The following is a 19,541-nucleotide window of genomic DNA, read 5'->3' on the forward strand; positions in this document are numbered from 1 at the left end:
TAATAGGTATTGCTCCACTTATTATTATAGAATTGGTAGTGGTGGTAAAAGGTCATATTTAAGATCTGCTCTTTGCATAACATCCACATCCTAATGGAATAGCCCCTGCAATGTTAAAAGCAACATAGTCCCATTGATACAAGACAGACTCAAAAAGTTTCATGTAACACTTTATTTATATTTCTGTACCAGTATAAAAACCCAAGAGTACATTATACAGGTCCTGATAAAGTATTACATATTTACCTACAAAAGATAAACAACATGTAATAACAATATTAATATGACATATACATGTAAGCTCAATATGAGCCATATATGAAACCTACTATTACTGTATCAGTGTGTGCTGTTCACAAGTGAATTAAAGGGTAAACATATTCAAGCTTATGCACTATATTCCCAGTCACTTAAAGTGTTAAATAGTCTCTGGCTAACAGATATTAGCTTAGTATAGTATATTGGTAGCAATAAATGTGAGAAGGAGCCTGCAGTGAATAAATAGGTGTAATAAAGCTTAATCTGTACCTTTATAATGCTAGGGTATGATATAGTATACTATGTTCAGTATAGTAATACCTTACATTGGTACATGCATTGTTATATTGTAATATACATTCTAGCATATTATAAATGGTTTGCATTGCCAACTAACCTCCTTTTACAAGGTAAAATAAAAACTAGTTGCTGGTCAGAAGACTTTATCACAGAAGCACAGGCAGTCGGATCTAAGGTTTTTCCTAACAATGACGCTTCTTACCAAGAACGTATTCCTTACACCACTCCGTCATAAGCTAAGGAGAGTACAGTGTTCTCAAGAATTACTCTGGCAACTAATGCTGCAGAATTCTGCAAGCTGCTATAATGCACCAATTGTCTCCTCCATGGTAGTCATGCTGTGAAAGTATACATAGAATACATTAATAAAAAACATCTATGAATACTTTCAGCAGTGATACATTAACAAGATTAATGCACCCAAAATAAAAAGAATATTTGACGGTACGTCTGAAAAAGCAAACACAACCTCATGAGGTTTTGCTATACTCCAATACACAGAATAGTATGATTGTAATGGAGTGAAGGCTGCCAAATCCAACATAAAGGAGGGCTGCGCTAATGTTTATCAAACTGAGATAGAAAAAAAGTAGGAACAGACAAAAAGCAGAGAATCTGAAGAGTTAGGCACAGCTGGATCCATTTAACAATACAATACAACATTACAAAAATATTTTCTGGCCTGGCCAAAGCTTAATCATATTTAATGGTATCATTGTTTTTCAGCTGGAAAAACAGCTGACAGCACATGGTGGCGAATGGAGACTTACAAGAACTTCTCGGATATTTTAAGATGGTTTTAAGAATCTTTAGCCACTGTTGCACCAAAACTGCATATATGGCACCAGAAATACTAAGGGAAAAGCCCCAAAAAAGAGTCACTGTTAACACCATCTTGTTGATGGTGTGGAAGTCATTGGAAGTCCATGTATGCATACTTGTCTATAGTCCTAAATTTGCTAGTACTGTCCTAAATTCTTGGTAACAATACTGGCAATTCCGACTTGTCTCTGTCCAAAAGGTGATAGGGTATGTCTAAACACTGCCCTAAAGTTTCCGGGAATGAAATGTTAAATGGATTGTATGTTTGTGTATATGGATTTGTTGTATGCATTGCATATCTATGGATAAGATAGTGCTCAGCCAGTGTGCATTTATGAGATGAGGGGTTAAGGAGCAAATAAAAAGGAAAGCCGCCAAAGTAATTTTTTTTTGTATTTTATCAAAATGATGTTCATTAATAAATTTGTTTTATGATCCTATATAATTTATGCAGTAATATAAATGAACTGGAGGCAGCATGAAGGAAAGCAATATCTCCAGCATGTAAAATGTTAACGTACAACTGGCACTTTAAAAAAGGCACTTAAAGAGGCTTCTCCGTCAGGAGACATCTTTGATGGGAGCCCGGATGACACAGGGCTGACAATATGACACATCTAAGGGTAAGGGAGCCTTCACACGGAGTTTACGCGGCGTAAAAAACAGATCCCATTGACTTCAATGGGTGCCGGCATACACGCGCTACCCATTTAAATCAATGGGAGGCTTTTTTACCTATTGCTTTCAATGTGATACGCGCGTATGCCGGCACCCATTGAAATCAATGGAATCTGTTTTTTGCGCCACTCACGCTGAACGAGTTTACGTTCAGAATGAGCATAGCATAAACTCTGTGTGAAGGCTCCCTAAGTTCACAAGGAGTTTTTTGGTCAGGATTTTGAGGCCGTATCCACCTCAATTAAATCAATGGGAGCCAGTCAGTTCTTTTTTCCGGGAACTGGTTTGTTCTGGCTCCCGGAAAAAGAAGCGAGATGATCATTCTTTCAGGCAGATTCGCCTCGCGACATCTGCCTGAAGACACTCCCTCCCAAATAGGCCCATTCATTTGGGCCTAATCCGGAGGGGAGTGCGCGACTGGATGCACAGCTACCGTATTTTGAACCGGAACCTGAGACGGCCTCCGCCTCAGGTTCCGGTCCAAAAAACCCCGTGTGAACTTACCCTAAACCTTTACTTTGAGTTTGCAGAAATTTGGCTACAAATTTCAGTGGTAATGAGGTGGATGACATTTCAATAAATCCCAATCCCATTCACACACTACAGAGACTTGTAGCATGTCAACTGCTGCGGATTCTGCAGTCGTTTTCAATCTTGCAATGCAAAGAATGAAAACAGTGCCAGCTGAAGAAGTTAAACATGCCACTTTTTGCCACAGGCGGGTCCACTACAGGATATAAACCCACTGCCGATATCCCACAGTGAACGGATATGAGTGGCACTAGCCTTTTGTTGTTTTCTGGAATATCTGGATGAGCTGTAATGCCCAAGTAGCCTGGTTGTGTCAAAGAACTCTGTAGCCTATTTGTATTTCTAATTGGTAGGGTTCCCGGGCCTAAGACAGCCATGACTAAACATTGATGGACTATTCTGATATTAGGCCATCAATGTTTTTGTCCCAGAAAACTTCTTTAAATCTCATGACAATTTCTGTTGTGCTAAATAAAGTGCATTTCTATTTGCGTTGTAAATGTATACAAACTAAGAACAGCACTGCCCCACACGTTATACAGTAATATTATTTACACAGTAGTGTCCATTATGGTACATTTCACAGTGATAAGTCACAACCAGTTTCAAGAGGTTTTTTTTTATATCTGTCCCATGGAATATTTCTTATTGCAAGTCCAGTGTCATACATTATTATTATATACATAGGTGCGGAATGATTTATATGCAGATCATTAATCTTTGTAGGGAAGACGAGTTCCGTTTCATCCCGTATTTACATATAAATTATAAGAAGTGCTTTTACAACATATCACTGGCTTTTTTTCCTCAAGTTATGCGTTCGTGCTGAGTTTCTAAAAATCAGTCAGTATCGTAAGAATAACGCCAGAACTTATGTGATATTGCACTGACAGTCTTCTAAAATGGGCCATTTTGACCTCATGAGCAGATAAGTTTCTCAGCATGTTTTTTCCATTACGATTGATGACGATATGTAGACTACCATCCAACTAGATCCAAAAAGTCCAGTTTCTTTAAATTTTCAGAGTGGAAAGTTTAGTCATCCAGAATGTAGCACTGTCGAATGACTAGTCCAGGTAAATGGTTTTATAAGCAACCAAGAGTCATTGGACAAAGTCTGAATTCTCCCCTCCTTTATATGACATATATGTTCAAATATTCCAACTTTTAACCATTCATGAGGATATTTCCTCATTTCCCTGTAGGTCAAATGATAAAAATGAAGACTCCTTCAATTCTTCACTTGGGAAATCTGATGGAAGTTGGGAGAGGGCAACACTGACAACTCTGTAGCATAGACTGACACTGTGTTCAGTTTATTTCTTTTGAAGAAACTTCATTTTATTACCTGAAAAACAGAACCAGTACGTGTTATACAAATGACAGATGAATTCTAGATAAAACAAAGTATTCATAGACCCCCCTATTTTTCATGGTCTTATTAATGCAATCTATTGATGCTTACAAATTGAAGAGGATTATAGAACTTGGTTTATATCATGACTGACATCTATGTACTTTGTCTAGTTTTATTAGATTAATAAAATGGATATAAAGTGTCATCAAACTGGTGATGAAAAATCTTTACATTATTGTCACAGTAAAATGAATGTCTCATATTATTGTATAATAACCTAGCTTCTTAATTCTACCATCTATATGTATCTATATCTTTCAGTAGCTGCAGATTATATTAATCCCATTTATTGTACATGTAGGGTGAATGTGCACTGAATGAATTTGGAAGAGGTGGCTAATTTGCTGTGTCTATGTCCTATGTGGACATACCCTAAATAGTTCCTATAATGGAAGTCTACTACCTCCCCCAAGCATATTCAACTGCTACCAGCTCATCACAGAGCACATTACAGTGATAAAAAACATACCTTTGCTATGTCTTTTGTAGATTTGTAAAGATATAACTTTTAAGTCTTATGTAAAAGAGGCAGTTAGTACACTGGGGTGGGCATTTAGCCCTGGTTGCACTGTCATCGCTGCTCAAGTAGAGCATAAAATGTCACATTGGTGGGAGACTCAACCCCCACTGCACAGGGTGTCACTAAAAGGGAGTATGAGAGACAAGACCAGTGCCCCAGGAGCTGACGGCCTAACCACCCAATGTACCAACTGCCTCATTAGCATAAGATTTGCACAACATTGCAAATAGAAGTAGAAGATGATGCTTGGGAGAGGTGGGAGATTCCCTTTAAAAGAAACCCAAGGAGGAAAAACACATAAAGATAAAATCAGACATACTTAGGCCTTTCAAAAACTTGTTGACTCCACTGGGCTCTGTTTCAGGGAGAGTCTTTAGATATTCACAGGCCCGAACCTCAAAAAGTCCTAAAGAAGAAAAAAAGAGAGCGTTTTCCATTTAATTCACAGACGGTGATAATATGGTAGTGATTTCATAATACAGAAGAGAAACATTCCCATTATTAATACTTGCAATTACATTTAATACATTTTTTTTGTTTGTTTTAAATGTAGATTGTGAGCCCCATATAGCGATCACAATGTACTTTTTTTCTCATTTTTGTTCTCATACAACTAGTTGTACCTTGTTTAGCCTATGGGCTACAATACTGCAGAGTTTTAATGTTGGCCATAATAAATATTGTCACAAATTATTTGGCATTTCCTCACCTTTCACCACACTTTTTCTCAGTTCTCTGTCCTGTGTAAAACCTGCAAACATCTGAGTCTCCATGAAGAGGTCAAGGAACTGGCGTACACTCCGGGAAGTGTGGGACTTCCGGAAAAACTCTCTTTGGAAAATTCTTTCTCCTTTCTCGTTCACATACATGTGCAGAGAGTAATGCCCAACTATCTCCACAAAGAACCATACAAAGGCTTCTGATACCAAAGAATTCAGACTAACATCTTCTGAAAAAGAAAAGAAGAATGTATCGTATGTATTAATAGCATAGAAATAGATTGTAGCAAATGCCTATCTGGCACATATGACATTGGCATCTATTGTCTTTATAGAAGTAATGCTCCACCAAGTGATGTGAAAAATAGAAAATGTGAAAACGCAGCACAATTTTTTTTTAGCACAATTTGACATACACTAAAAATGATGCCCATTTTATGCCAGAATTCTTTTACATGGCCATTAGTAAATCCTGCTCCCCTGTGTTTTGCAGCGGTACACAAATAAAATCAGTGTAAATTTCTGCCCATTATGTGTCTCACTACCACTGAATGTGTTGTCCACTGCCTATTGCCAGGTCATTACTGTAGCTGCAAGGGCAACATCTGCAACATGTTTATATGTTCTCTCTGTTTTTTTTGCAGGGGTTTCCTATAGGCACTCTAGTTTTATCCCACACTCCAAAGACATACTCATAGGCAATGAAGATTATGAGTTCTATATGGGACAGCGACTGATATTAAAACGATGTGGAAAAATAATGGCAGTGTACAAGAAAGTAAGAAATATATATATATACTATCACTGTATGTGTTTTACAGCATCTTCACTTTCAATACACGTTCCACAGATTGGTTTTGCCAGAAGTGGCTATATGTGCGCTGGATCACAGCAACATTACAAACTTCACATGGGCTGCCTTGTTGGGTCAGACTTGGGTGACTGGGAGAGGAACATGGTGAATACAATTTGACCACTTTCTCTAATGCATTGCCTCTCTGAATTCTGTATTCTGATGTGTATTAGTGGTCACTGGTAACACAGAGGAGCGGGCAGATCCTTATATAGGTGCCCACTCACTGCCTTTCTATGAACTGCAAATAGCAATGCCATTGAAACGGGCCTGGAAGGGAGTTGCAGGCCCATTTATACGTTATAGGAAGCAAGGCTGTCTAAGAAGTAATCACACAGAGCAGGGGTGTAACTATATGGGGTGCAAAGTTGACAGTCTCTACCAGGCTGTGGATGCTAAAGGGGCTATAAGGATCCCTCTGCTAAAGGGTACAAGACAGATAAAATTATGTCTTTTGCCTTTTTAATGTCTTTTTGTTCTTGCGTCAAAAAATTTAAGTTGTCTATGCGGAGTTCTTGTATGTTTTGAATGACAATACCATTTTGTAGTGAAAAACACCAGATTCAAAGTAACCAATATTAGGTTTCTTATGGTTCTTGCTCACCTTCTGTGAAATGTTGTTCATGATACATTATGTCATTTCTCTGCTCTAAGATCTGGACCAGAGCAGCCTGGAGCTTGTGAGGTAAAATGTCATCTTCATCTGATGCCTGTGAAGAATGAAGATCAATAGCTTAAGTATTGCAAAACAGTGCTTGAGTAATATTGAGCACCTTCAATGAACAGGATGAATCAATTCTATATACAGGCATACAATCCTTAATGATTTCTTAAATAAATGCCACCAACTCAAGTCTTCCTGTTCTGTAGGTTGCTATTCCCATATGAATCATATGTATATATAGGGTATGATAAGGTGGCAACCTTAAACTAAGTATCCAAGTGATAATCATCCAATGGGCAGGATGAAGCCAGACAAGAAAAACGTGCATTGTGCACTCAGCTCTGTGCTAAAGGGTGGAGGAGTTGGAAATAGGCCAGATGGTACATCTAGTAAACTCCCTCATTTTGGCGAACTGCCCCAGGGACCGGATTGGAGCTGTCATTTTGCAACTGCTCTACAAAAGGCCTTGTCTGCAATCACAGGGCAGGGACTTGCATCCTCCTGAGCTCAGGTGAAAGCGGATGACCTAAATGCACATAATGGTGTGGTGTACAGAAGGATACACCTAGAGTGAACATCGCCACCCAACAAACAGACTGATGGATTGATTTGCATTGAGTCAATTATCACAGGTGTCACCAAATATCCTATCTGCACAAAAATATAGTCGATAAAGAAAACTCCATAACATTCGTATTTCTTAGATAGACCATGATAAAGACAAACAATTATATGTAAATTTAAGGCAATTTATCTTGTTCATACCCATCCCATGATTTACAGGAATATAAATGAGTAAAAGAAAACTTAATATTTAGCATAGACATCAAAGAGTTCTCACCTGCTGAAGAAACTTGTTTGCACACAGATCTACAATTAATACCTAAAAAGAAAAATATACAAGTAAATAATAATGAAAATACTGTGAGTTTCTCAAATACTGTAACTAGGGTTGAGTGATCAGGGTCGGAAAAGATCAGATCCCGATCGGCAATCGAGCAAATTTCACGATCGGGATCAGCTGGAAAATGATCTGAAATCAGATTTTGAAATCTCAAAATCGGCTCTACCCTAAAAGTGACTTTTCCCATAGAGAAGCATTGACTAGGGTTGAGCGATTGGGATCGGAAACAATCGGATCCCTATCGGCGATCGAGCAAATTTCACGATCAGGATCACTGGAAAGTGATTGGATTTTAAAATCGATCCTGAAAACTCAAGATCGGCTCAACCCTAATTGTAACTGTAAGTGAATTTTTGTATGTTATTATAAGCTCACTACTGATGTACAGTAATCTAATATAGACCAACAATGTGTTAATTCCATCCAGCTAAAGAAAAAAAATACAAATCCTTAAGACTCACCTCTTCAATAGGAAGATCACTGAGCAGAGGTAATGAACAGGACAGGATTCCAATAAGAAATGGAGTAGGAGAGCAGACAATGTCAATCATGGAAGCTGGAAGAACTGGGATGTAGGTGTGCTGCCATGTGAAAGGATAAAGCAGGGCAACCACGGCATGAGCACACTTTGATAAAGTGCTAAGGAGAAATAAATGTAATAACTTGTCAGATTTGATGCCAAACAGAATAGTTATTACTATATTTATACGCTGCAGGTCACAAGATGTCTACATTATCAAAAATGAGAATACACAGGTGAGTGACCAGTGGCAATAATAGTATGGCTCAAAATATTAGAGAGGCGAATAGTTGCCGAGGCAAACATAAAATGTCTGAGAAGAGACATACGGGACTGCTCAAAATACACAGGTAAGTGACCAGTGGCAACAATAGTATGTCTCGAAATATTTGAGAGGTGTACAGTTGGCGAGGAAAACATAGAATATCTGAGGAGACACGACAAGTGCTACTAGCTTCCTGGTCTCATTTTATCCAAAAACATCTAGTCTTCAACGCAGCAGGATTTACCTAAGTTTGTCAGCTACAAAGATAACCCGTCTCTCCAGCAGAAGTGAAGCAAAGACCTTGATGAGGTGGTGGATACTGAGGCAGCCGAATAGGCAGTTAAAGTCTACATGCTCCAGTCTAGAATCCATGGGTCGGCATAGCTCAATAACCTGGAAAGATAATAGAGAATCATTATTATTTCTCTCCCACAAACCTGCCCCAGGTCAAATAACTGTATGTGATATTATATTATCTCCTACTTCATATAAACTAATAAACTTGCCTCATTTCCTGATCCTGGCAGGAAACTCTTCACAGTTATGGTTCTTCCTGGTGCTGGGAATGGAGCCTCCATGACACTGCGCATAAATGGCGACACCAAAGCAGGAGACATCTCTCTCCTTTTCTCTACTTCATCTAGAATCTATGAAAAAAAGAAATTAATACATTAATTAAAATAAATATGTATTCATTAGATTTATACATTGTATCCCTAAACATATACCTATGATGCAATGGTAGTGTGCTGTATAGCCTTACAACAACAGTATACATTGCCCTAGCCAACAATGTAAAGAAAAAGACAACAAAAAATATAAACATACAGCATGGTATACATTTTTGGTGGTCGATCGTTGTATGTGAAAGTACATCTGTTCTTTTCCATACAGTTAAAAAACAAGGCATGACAACATACAAAGTCTAAACCCTATAGCGATCCAGCACTCTCATTAAGAGTTTATTAGTAAGCCATTAAAATCTACGTATTCAAGATTAGCACAAACATACTGAATGCCAAAATATAACAGCCATTGGAAGCCCAAAACGGCTTTGTCCTTTCAGGTGAATGATGGTCTGTGGATGCTTCTCTCAAATCTAAAAGAAAGGCTATATAAACTCAGCCTTACGATAGGTTCACACCTGCACTGGGGTTTCCGCTCTTGGGGTCCGCTTGGGGAACCAAAAAACGGAAACCCAATTCATGTAAAAAGTGGTTAGACTGTAGTGGGGTCTTCCAGGTTTCCGGAGGAAAAATGCAGAGAGAAAAGTCCTGTTTGCATATTTACAAGCAGAATGGGGGACAGAATATCCAAATGATCAGCAGGTGTGAATGTAGTCTTAGATAACTGATATCACCCCTGGTCTCTCCTTTCAAATGCAATTTTTTTGTTCTCAGAACAAGTAAGTCTATAAATGGTGGATTTTTTTTTATAGGCTATGAAAGAAAAATCCACTGTCCCTGTTGCATTGCTGAGGAAAAGTACCATTTGATGCGTCATAATTTATATTCACGATAGATTGCTAGCGGATGTCATAAACAGAGATAACCTATGATGGACAAATCTCTAATGTAAAGATATCTTTTTCTAGCATTACCTTAGAAAAGAGATTGAAGCAACCCAATCGGCTGACCATACAGTACACTTCAGGAAGACGTTTTCCTTTACCTTGTGGCTAAAATGGGGAAAAAAAGAATTACATGGTTTATATTGTGCTTCATTATAACACTTAATATGCACAAAAAAAAAGTACATTGGTTTTTAAAAGCTCTAAAAGTAGAGGACGTATCTCCAGCAATAATTCAGAAGGAGGTGAATGGACACTGGCTGGAGCCGAGCGCATCCAATCTTCTGTATAGCACCAGCGATTACTTAGATTAATGAAATTCTTGCAGTGGATGCTTTATCAACTCATACACTCAACAGGTGAAAGTTATTCCTCCTAATCTGCCCCTAAATATGCATGTTTGGAATATGGATTTGTTCTTAATAGGTAGCGGGGAATTATGGCTTTACCGGAAACCAGTGGCATGGGCTTATCTCCCTTGGGAACAAAGAATCGGGACTTTTTTCAATCAATAAGGACACTCCCATACACATTAAATGGTTATCTAATCCCTCCAAGATCAGCATATTTGGCTGACATTCATCTAATGTTTATGGTCACCTATTAAGGAAGTGCAGGTGGGCATAATGCCCTTGTCTCCACAACGATTCAGCAATGAGATGATTGATTCAGAGGTGTTGGAAAGTGTATGCCATGGTAAGTCAGAGACAAGACATAAAACCCAATAAGTAAAGTTTAAGGTAGCCTGCCACCAAAGCACAGCATATCAATCCAGACCTTCAGATAGATAGGTTAGGGTCACCTGAATAAACTGTGAATTGGTGTCTCCTTTGCCAAGACATGGCTGTTTTTATGAGGTCTTTGAGGCAACAATAATGCCCATAGTAAGTGGCAAAGTTCCAAAGAGCTCATTTGTCTATTTACAAAAAAAAAAAAAACACTATCTAGGCAATGAAGCCACCAATTCCATCAAAGGGTAAAATCCTGTTAGAGTCAGGCGACCCCTACCTATCTATCTGTGGGGGCTATCTCGACATGTTGGGTTCTGGTGATGAATTCCATTTAAAAATATGGCAAAAATCAGGTGCCTCATCTTTATGCAGCAGTTCAGGCAAAAAAAGAAAACAATGAACTCTTATTTTTCATATTTTATTAATATACTTCCAATATAACATATATGCAGAACTATAAGTTCTTACCAGAAGTTTCTTACAGTAGCCAAACCATCGGCTTCCATCTTCTCCAGTTAGTACAAAAGAAAATGTTTCACTGAAGATGAAAAAAAAAAAAATTCCAGTTACACGGTTAGACAAAAGAACGAAGTATAAGTGTTGGTATGTATAGGTGTTGATATGCATTGATATGTATAGTTCTTGATATGTCTATCTGACTATCAGATTTCATGTTACCTTTTCAGATTTGAAGTGGGAGCCCAGTCATTAGAATCAGGGAAGCAAAACTGTGGTATGACTTTGAGCCTCTCTTCTGTATCTTTAGACTGTTTCAGCGGGTGGTCATTCTATTAAAAATACACAACAAGATTAATCCATACGTATTATGTACAGAGCCTTACATAACTGGTCAGACAATCATTTTTAGCACTGTTATTGGTGTGGTTAGATTTGCGCAGAGTATATTTGTTCATAATGGCTCATACATTACATATATGGAAATATATAGTTAACTAAATTTTTATGTGTAAAGTTTTGATTGATGGAAGTCTGGGTGCTGAGATGCCCACTGATCGCTGTAACAAAGGGATAGAAGTGCTGTGCTTGACTGGCGCTGTTAAGTTTTTGAAACTTAAGTTAAACATTCAGAATTATTTTATTGCTTTATTATTGTTATTATTAATATTTATTTATATAGCACCATTAATTCCATGGTGCTTTACATTTGGGGGTTACATACAATACACAAAATATACAGGTAGATATAATACTAACAGTGACTGACTGGCACGGTGGGGTAGAGGGCCCTGCCCGCGAGAGCTTACAATCTATGGGGGAAGTGGGTAGAGACAGAAGGAGAAGGGGAGACAGAAGCAGAACATAGAAGTCACAGGCCAGCTTGACAATGACCATTTTTTGCACCTCTTTAGCTATACTCTAAAATATAAGTGACAAAAAGAATAGAAAATGCTAATAGTGACAGGGTTATCAGGTCTTTACCTTAGTAGGATATTGTTGAGTAATGTAGGGGATATAACCATCTCCAGAAGGCTTCTTCTTCAAAGAAACAACTACAAACAACTCAAAAAGTTGCTGCTCCTGGAGTTCGATCAGGTCTCTCTCCAAAGTCTGATAGTGAGGGTTCCGCTTTAAGGAGCTGTGGAACTGATTCACACGCTTGTGGTGCTCTGTTAAGAGAAAAAAAACAACTTTAGAATTTTTTTTTTCTAAAAAAAATAAAGCAAAGTTCGTAACAGATTTTGCTGCAGTTCCAAGGACACAAATCATGACATGCTACATGTTTATTTCAGGCGCTGCAAAGTTTGAAATCCACATTAAGAATTGACCTCAGTTTACGTGCGATACTTTTCATAGGTCTTAGATGATATTTGCATTGTACTGCACTAAATTCGCAGTATATCCATCCTATGTGGACTTACTGTAATATTTACAGGAGAATATCTCAAGCCATATCTAGTAAACACTCCAACTCAAGGAGATTTATTATTATATTTTAATCACGCGGATCAAAACCTGACAGTGCTAAAAACGTATTCTGCTGCATACGGTTTCATTTAAATTAAGTATTGGGAAACATTGTTATGGGCGTCATGAGATTAAGGAAGACAACCTAGGAGTCCTGCCCAAATTTCAAGTAAACACATGCTCCTAGTCATCCAGGATAAATCAGCTGGTCCATCCAGAATGACCAGGTATTCTGGATTTGCAAAACCATTGTTTAACTTGTCGTTTGAACATTTTTATCATAAAAAGAAAATTGGAAATTTTATCTATTGCTAGCTCTAAGAAAAAGAAGGTGGGAAGTGATTTTAGCTGGCTTTAATGGGACAGGGAGTGGTGTGAGCTTCATGAATTATGTGCTGATGGAAGCTAGTTCTCATGCATGGTCCATGCAACTGCTTAATGAATTTATTGTGGCTCACACATAATGGATGAAGGCCTAAAATGTGTCTAGCAGTAATTCATCACCAACATCTTTGTCAAATAAGACTTGTCTAAAAGTAGATATTTGGAAATACAACATATAGTAACAAAACACAAAGGTTAGAGGGCTGAAACCTTCACAAAGACAGTTACTTGTTCCTCCAAAACCTAATATAGTAAATTATACATAGCAGTATCCATTTGCTTACTTTTCTGACGATCCTCTGCTTCACTTTCAGATTCACTCGCCTCCCCTAAACAATGAAAATAAGTGAATAACATTAGTATACCTTACAAAATAGTGTAGCTTCCTGATAAGAGATCTATAAGAAGCTATGTTATTAACCCCACAAAACACATACCTTTTGATGTAGTATCGTGGCCAGTAAAAGGCTGGATTTTAACCTTCTTCTTTCCACGTTTCGCATCAAAAATATCCTGTATCTTCATCACAAGCTGGAAGAGTAAAAAGTTGAATTTACTAGGGAGCATATATCATAATGAATATAATAATGTCCAATGAATAATATTCTATAAAACATGAACAAACAGCAAACAAAGACCATCATGTACATTCAGAGAAGCGAGAAGAGACATGGGACTTGCTCCTACTCAAAGTATACATAGAAAGAACACAAGAACTGTAACAATGAGATTAAGCTGTTACAGAAATAAGACAGGAAGGATTTTGTGTGTGCGTTTCCTTGTTGGGCCAATGACATCCTGCATGGAGACATTTTATTTTGCTATAAACACAGGATGGACAATGCATCTCGATCTTGTAAAAACGAGCAATGTGTATATACAGTCAATGTTTGGTGGTATATATGTAGTGATAAAAAGCGCAAAACAGGAATGAGGCAGCACTCCAAATTCTTTGGTGGTTTCTGTAGTCACCAAAATGTATTTTGTTCTTAAAGAATAACACCACCCATTCTTACTTTACTGTTCTAAGTTCCTTTTCTTTGAACATCATTACAAATATAAAGTTGGCCCACAGAGAATTTATGCAAGATATGGTATATTAACATAGAAACTTCTAATTCTTGCTTAAAGTTTTATGAGATGGGAGTGAGTGGCATAAAAAACAAAACAACTTATATTTATCTGTTAAATTCTCAGTCACTGTAGCTTGGATGTCTACCCACAGCACCACTGGAGCCAGTTAATGCCCTCAGTCATGTGCAGTCCAAGACCACTGATGTAAGTGATTGGTTTCAGCAGTCGCATAGATAGAAGGGGAAGCCATCGATCAAGACATGTAAACACACAGTGGAAGGAACCAGCAGAGTGGCCTTGGATTTAACAGGTAAGTATTGCTATTCCGTAATTGTGCACAGTTTCTTAAGATTTCAGAAAATCTCTTTAAGGTTAAGGCTTCACGTTGCGGAAATGCAGCTTTTTTTGTTGCAGATTTTGCTGCAGTTTTTTTTGGAGCCAAAGCCAAGAATGTCTACAAAAGGAATGGGAAATATACATGAACTTCTTATAATTCTACCTTCTGCTCAATCCTTTGTCTCTAAAAATATCAGCAAAATCTGCAACAAAAAAAGCTGCATTTCCGCAACGTGGGGCTTCAGCCGAAGGCTGAATTCCCAAGTTATGTAAGTGGCATGGTTTGGGCGCAGCAGATTCTAGCGAATCCCATCCACACATTACAGAAAAATGCCCACAGTGGAAGTGCTGCAATTTCCAAAACAGTTGTGTTTTTGGAAATGGCTGCATGTCAATTATACCTACAGAAACGTTGGCAGTTTCCCTATACGTATAACTGAAGCAGAAAATTTGCAAAGAAAAACTTTCCAGACTTTGTGTCTAAAACATTTTTACAAAAATAAGCACTTTAATGAGTCTTCCTAACAAATCCAAAATTCCTTTGTTCTCTGTCCTGCATTAAAACGCTGTATCAATTATTTTCAAATACCTGCTTAGAATCCCAATCACAACAACAAGCTTTTTACCAGATCATACAATTGTCCTACCTGACAATGATAAAATATTACTCTGAAATGATCAACATCACTGCTCAACCACTCTATTTTTTTTTAGCCCCTCAATGGTATTACTGTTAGGATATATTCACATGTGGCACATTTGCTGCCAAAAATTCCACGATTGTCTCATTCACCTGAATAGGGTTTGCAGAATTCCATGCTTATGCTGCAAAAGCAGCCATATTCAGATATATGCAACAAATATTCAGAAGTAAAAATTTCAATAAAACATCGGACATGTTTGACTATGACTCCAGCTACACACCTATGTGCTAATCATGGATGACTCCTGTTGCCATCACACACCTACAGATGCAACGTGGAAATGTGTAATACCTGACTTTCATCATCACAACCAAATACTGGACATGCAGTTCTTATCTGCCATCCTGGTGATAGGTGTGCAGGGGAGGGGAGGCCCTACGTGCATTAGATCATGACGATATTGTCAGGTTTGGTTGACATTAACTTAGCATGGCCACTAGAGACCGAGGAACGTCTTAATGTCAGCATGACTACACCTTTATCACCATTTCAAAAATCTTCTTCTAAGAGAGACTTACTCTAGGAAACCTCTTCCTCCTCTTAGCTGTTTCTCCACCATTCCGGACTTTCCATTCCATTAATGTCACTGGTAGTGTGGAATCTTTTGCAGCTTTTTTGTGAATATACAGCTTGGTGCTTTTCAGCTCCAGGGTCTGTCGTTTCAGAAAGTTTGGTTTTGAAGGAATCTGAAGAGAGATTTAGGACATCACCATACAATGTCATGTTACAATAGAATAGTCTTATGGTATAGATGTGATTTTATAGGGTCAGAGTTCATTTGATTTATTAAGAGACGTATGTGGATAGTTCATCAATACTGGCATATGTACTCCTTAAATGTTGGCTTATCTCTCACTGGAACATTGGATTGGGATGTTGAAAGTTGACATTTCTAAATATCAATAGATGTTATTATATAGCCTCCATCTACAATTTGGAATTGTGAAATAACAGATTAACCAACCTTAGGTGCTCTGATTGTACACCTTGGAGGGGGAATCTTCCATGACGATGGTACTTTCCAGACAGGTAAAGGAGAAATTTTAATATCTTCATATGGGTTTTCCTTCTGCGGAACTAAAGAAAGTAATGGGCTTAATGCAAAAACTGTATAAATAATAAACACACTGTAATAGACACAAGTAGTGGGAAACCTACATGCAACCTCTTCATAGATATTGTCCTCTGATACTGTGTGATAGAGCGCTGATCGTGAGGGCTCACTGGGTTCCTCAGAGATCTGAGGATGGTTTGTTTGTTGTATGAAGCGCCTGAATGTTTGAACGTCTTCAAATTCAAAGGATTTCCTAGAAACAAACAGATGCCAAGAGATCAGTCACAGCATTCCATGAGTGTCATGCTAGAAGGACAATAACGGCAAAGATAAAAGGCTGGCTTACTCAGATCTCAGTGTTTTGTCATTAACCTGAATGTGTTAAAGGGGTCTTCCCGCAAAAACAAGTTATACCCTATCCATAGGAAAGGAGATAACATGTAGTTCAGTGGGATCCGACTGATCAGAAGGGCAGGAGATAGTCACATTGCAGCGCATGGCTGTCGCTGGCTATCCCACTGAAATTTATGAAGTGGTACACTCCATTCAAAACAGGGACATTCTCTTGATCAGTGGGGTCTGTGTAGTCAGTAGATAGGGGATAACTTACTTTTATGGTAAAATCCCTTTAAGAAAAAAATGTGACACAAGGGATAGCTTCACTACATCAAAAATGTTATTCTTTATGATGATGCCCTTTCTAAATAGCCAGTATTGCCATGAACTTACATGCAACTTTAGGCTAAGTTTAGGCTAGGCTGAGTCACTGTTAAAGGCTCCACCGCAGAAACCGCCTGAAGTAGGTGGAGAGAAAAGTCCTGCATGTACTTTCCTCTCTGCCAGTTTCAGTATTAAAACATTGAACACCCAATGCACACTCGGCAGACCCCATTATAGTCTATGGGGTGCATTGGTATCTGCGGATAACCACTGTTTTATAATGGTCTGTCTGTGCGCAGATGTTAACTTAGCTTTAGTACAATTTTAATTTGGTTTATATTTTTGCTAGTATTTATGCATGTAGAATATAATTTACCGTTACATTGCTCTAAAAAAAACCTCTAGACTAGACTCTATACAAAAATGTTTTGCATTCTGCACAGTCACAACTATGCTGTATCAGATTAAGCTAGATTGCCTTTTCCTACACTTTACATATAACATATCTATGTAATATTGTTGTATTACAAAGTGGCATACTACATTAGCAATTACTATTGTGATATGGGCCAAGCTTTTGTATACCGAAGAGCCTGATACCTTACGCTAGGTTCACACCTGCGCTCAGCACTCCGTTCTGTGCTTTCCGTCTTCTGCATGCAAGAAGACGGAAAGCACAGACCGGGTCCGGCCATGAGCGGCGGTGAGCGTTTTATGCTCTCCACCACGAAACTGCATGTCCGACTCTGTGTCCGGATTATAAAACCCGGTTTTGTGGCGGAGAGCGTAAAACGCTCACCGCCGCTCACGGCCGGACAGCTTTCTCACCCATTCAAATGAATGGGTGAGAAAGACTCCTGCAGGTTTCCGTCTCCTGCTCTGTTTTATGCAGGAAACGGAAACCTGCATAACGGAGTGCCGGGCGCAGATATGAACGAGTTATTCTGTTACTTATGCGATCCATATATGAATATGCTCATTATCAGTATCCCATTTGCATATGAATTCTCATCTATATATGTATTAATTATTGTTAATTTAGGATTATCATTATATATATATATATATATATATATATATATATATATATATATATATGAATTTCATTATTTATTGTTATGAATTTACATTTGTTTTTGCCGTAGTATTGTTGCGACTTGTATGTCTGATACAGCACGCCTACATAGCTGTGATGGCGCCACAGTGCAAGCATGAGGGCTGAAAACTCTTCAAAGCTCATTCTTGCAATTTGTCGTCTCAATATATAGCAGCTTAGCTGTGTAATATACAGTATTAGTTGAAGTAAATGAGAAATCTGTAATATCATTCAAAACTGCTACGGACTTTGAAAGATAGATAGATAGATAGATAGATAGATAGATAGATAGATAGACAGTGTCTTTTCCAGTGAATAGGAAAATGTCCTGAATTCTACACTCTCCTTTATCAACTAGAAAACAACTCTAAAAGAGTATTCTAAAATGGCTTTGCAAACCAGTTAATAAAAAAGATTTACCCCTATGGCCGATTAAGGTTTACATTTTACCTTTTGGATCTAGGTCTTAGTTTTCTATTTCCAGTTTTCTTTGGCTCAGGTGGTGGGACCGAAGGGTCAGAAGATTCTGTGTCACTGTCATCCACAGATTTCCTCCTCCTGTGATTGTGATAATTGTCCATACGTTCCTCATGGTGATTACAGTTAGCATAGCGAAATGTCCTTCTAGGCTTTGGAAGAGGATTTATAGATGGACTGTCTTCAAAGGGTTCAGTATCATAATAAATGTTTTCCGTACTCTTCATGGCAATTGTTTGCTCCATCATGCCCCCCAGATCTAGCTCATTTTCTGTTGAAATGCTTTTACCCCTTCTTCTTTTAAATTCCATAACCATCTCGGTCAGATCTTCCTGTGAAATCATACTGCTTTTCTTGAACATTCCAGCAGAAGTATAAAAATTTCCAGGAGGAAGATCTATTTCTTGGTCTAAAAACATCTTTGCATTTTTTGTGTTAAAATTTGTTGGACTTTCTACTTGGTCCTCATAAAAATTTAGTTGACTTGGAATGACTGTGTTATTTTCACAATCTAGTAAGTTGCCACTGCTCCCTTCCCTGAAATCCAAACCCAAATTCTTATCACGACCTAATTTCTTGTTGTCCAATCCATCCTCTATTGATTTTGTAAGCCCATTTTGATCATAAAATGTTCTTTTGGGCTTCAAGTCAAGGAGATCTCCACATGAACCACTGTTGGCCCTAACTTCCCACTGGGAGATTTTTTGCTTGATGTTTCTGCAGTGACTTCTTGAAAGAGTTTGCTGGGCAGCTCGGGTCAAGCCACATTCTGGGCTCCCCATTGTATGCATCACAGGCATCTCTATAGTCATAAAAGCCTCATGGTTGCTTAAAATTTAAGAGACTTCTATTGGACTAAAAGGTTTTAGTGAATACAATTTGATGCTTCTATAAAGGAAAAAAATACATCCAAATGTAACAGTCACTTTGCACTATTTTCGATCTCTCAGATCCTCCTCCAGCAATATTAGAACTTGAACTACTTCACAGAGTTATGAAGTCAGACGTAGGAGCTACGCAGCAGTTTGTATATTGATGTCTTTCTTCCAGGGCCCCAGCTGAAAAACAAATGCATCTT

At 38.1% G+C, this 19,541-nt stretch overlaps 1 protein-coding gene across 2 annotated transcripts; it reads right to left on the bottom strand.

Annotated features, from left to right (window-relative positions):
• Positions 1-2,600: 2,600 nt before the first annotated feature.
• On the bottom strand, positions 2,601-19,312 carry DENND2C (DENN domain containing 2C). 2 transcript variants are annotated; one of them, XM_075264132.1, is made up of 18 exons: positions 18,437-19,312; positions 16,335-16,483; positions 16,141-16,253; positions 15,695-15,862; positions 13,500-13,593; positions 13,347-13,391; positions 12,193-12,380; positions 11,431-11,540; positions 11,221-11,290; positions 10,052-10,129; positions 8,958-9,098; positions 8,696-8,844; positions 8,128-8,305; positions 7,604-7,645; positions 6,703-6,808; positions 5,236-5,472; positions 4,846-4,932; positions 2,601-3,937 (listed from the first exon to the last, which is right to left on the bottom strand). In XM_075264132.1, the coding sequence occupies exons 1-18, from the start codon at positions 19,273-19,275 to the stop codon at positions 3,906-3,908; spliced, it is 2,826 nt and encodes a 941-aa protein (XP_075120233.1). In that variant the 5' UTR covers positions 19,276-19,312; the 3' UTR covers positions 2,601-3,905. The 2 variants fall into 2 exon arrangements, with proteins under 2 accessions (XP_075120233.1, XP_075120232.1); XM_075264131.1 differs by having other exon boundaries at positions 5,236-5,475.
• Positions 19,313-19,541: the final 229 nt, after the last annotated feature.

Source organism: Leptodactylus fuscus, chromosome 2, assembly GCF_031893055.1.
Source record: "Leptodactylus fuscus isolate aLepFus1 chromosome 2, aLepFus1.hap2, whole genome shotgun sequence".
NCBI classification, from domain to species: Eukaryota; Metazoa; Chordata; class Amphibia; order Anura; family Leptodactylidae; genus Leptodactylus; species Leptodactylus fuscus.

Coding starts and splice junctions, on each gene's coding strand:
- DENND2C (XM_075264131.1), bottom strand. CDS start 19,275: ATGACTATAGAGATGCCTGTGATGCATACAATGGGGAGCCCAGAATGT. Junction 13,392..13,499: donor CCACGATACTACATCAAAAG/GTATGTGTTTTG, acceptor TTCATTGTTTAG/GGGAGGCGAGTGAATCTGAA. Junction 11,541..12,192: donor CTCAACAATATCCTACTAAG/GTAAAGACCTGA, acceptor TATTTTTAATAG/AATGACCACCCGCTGAAACA.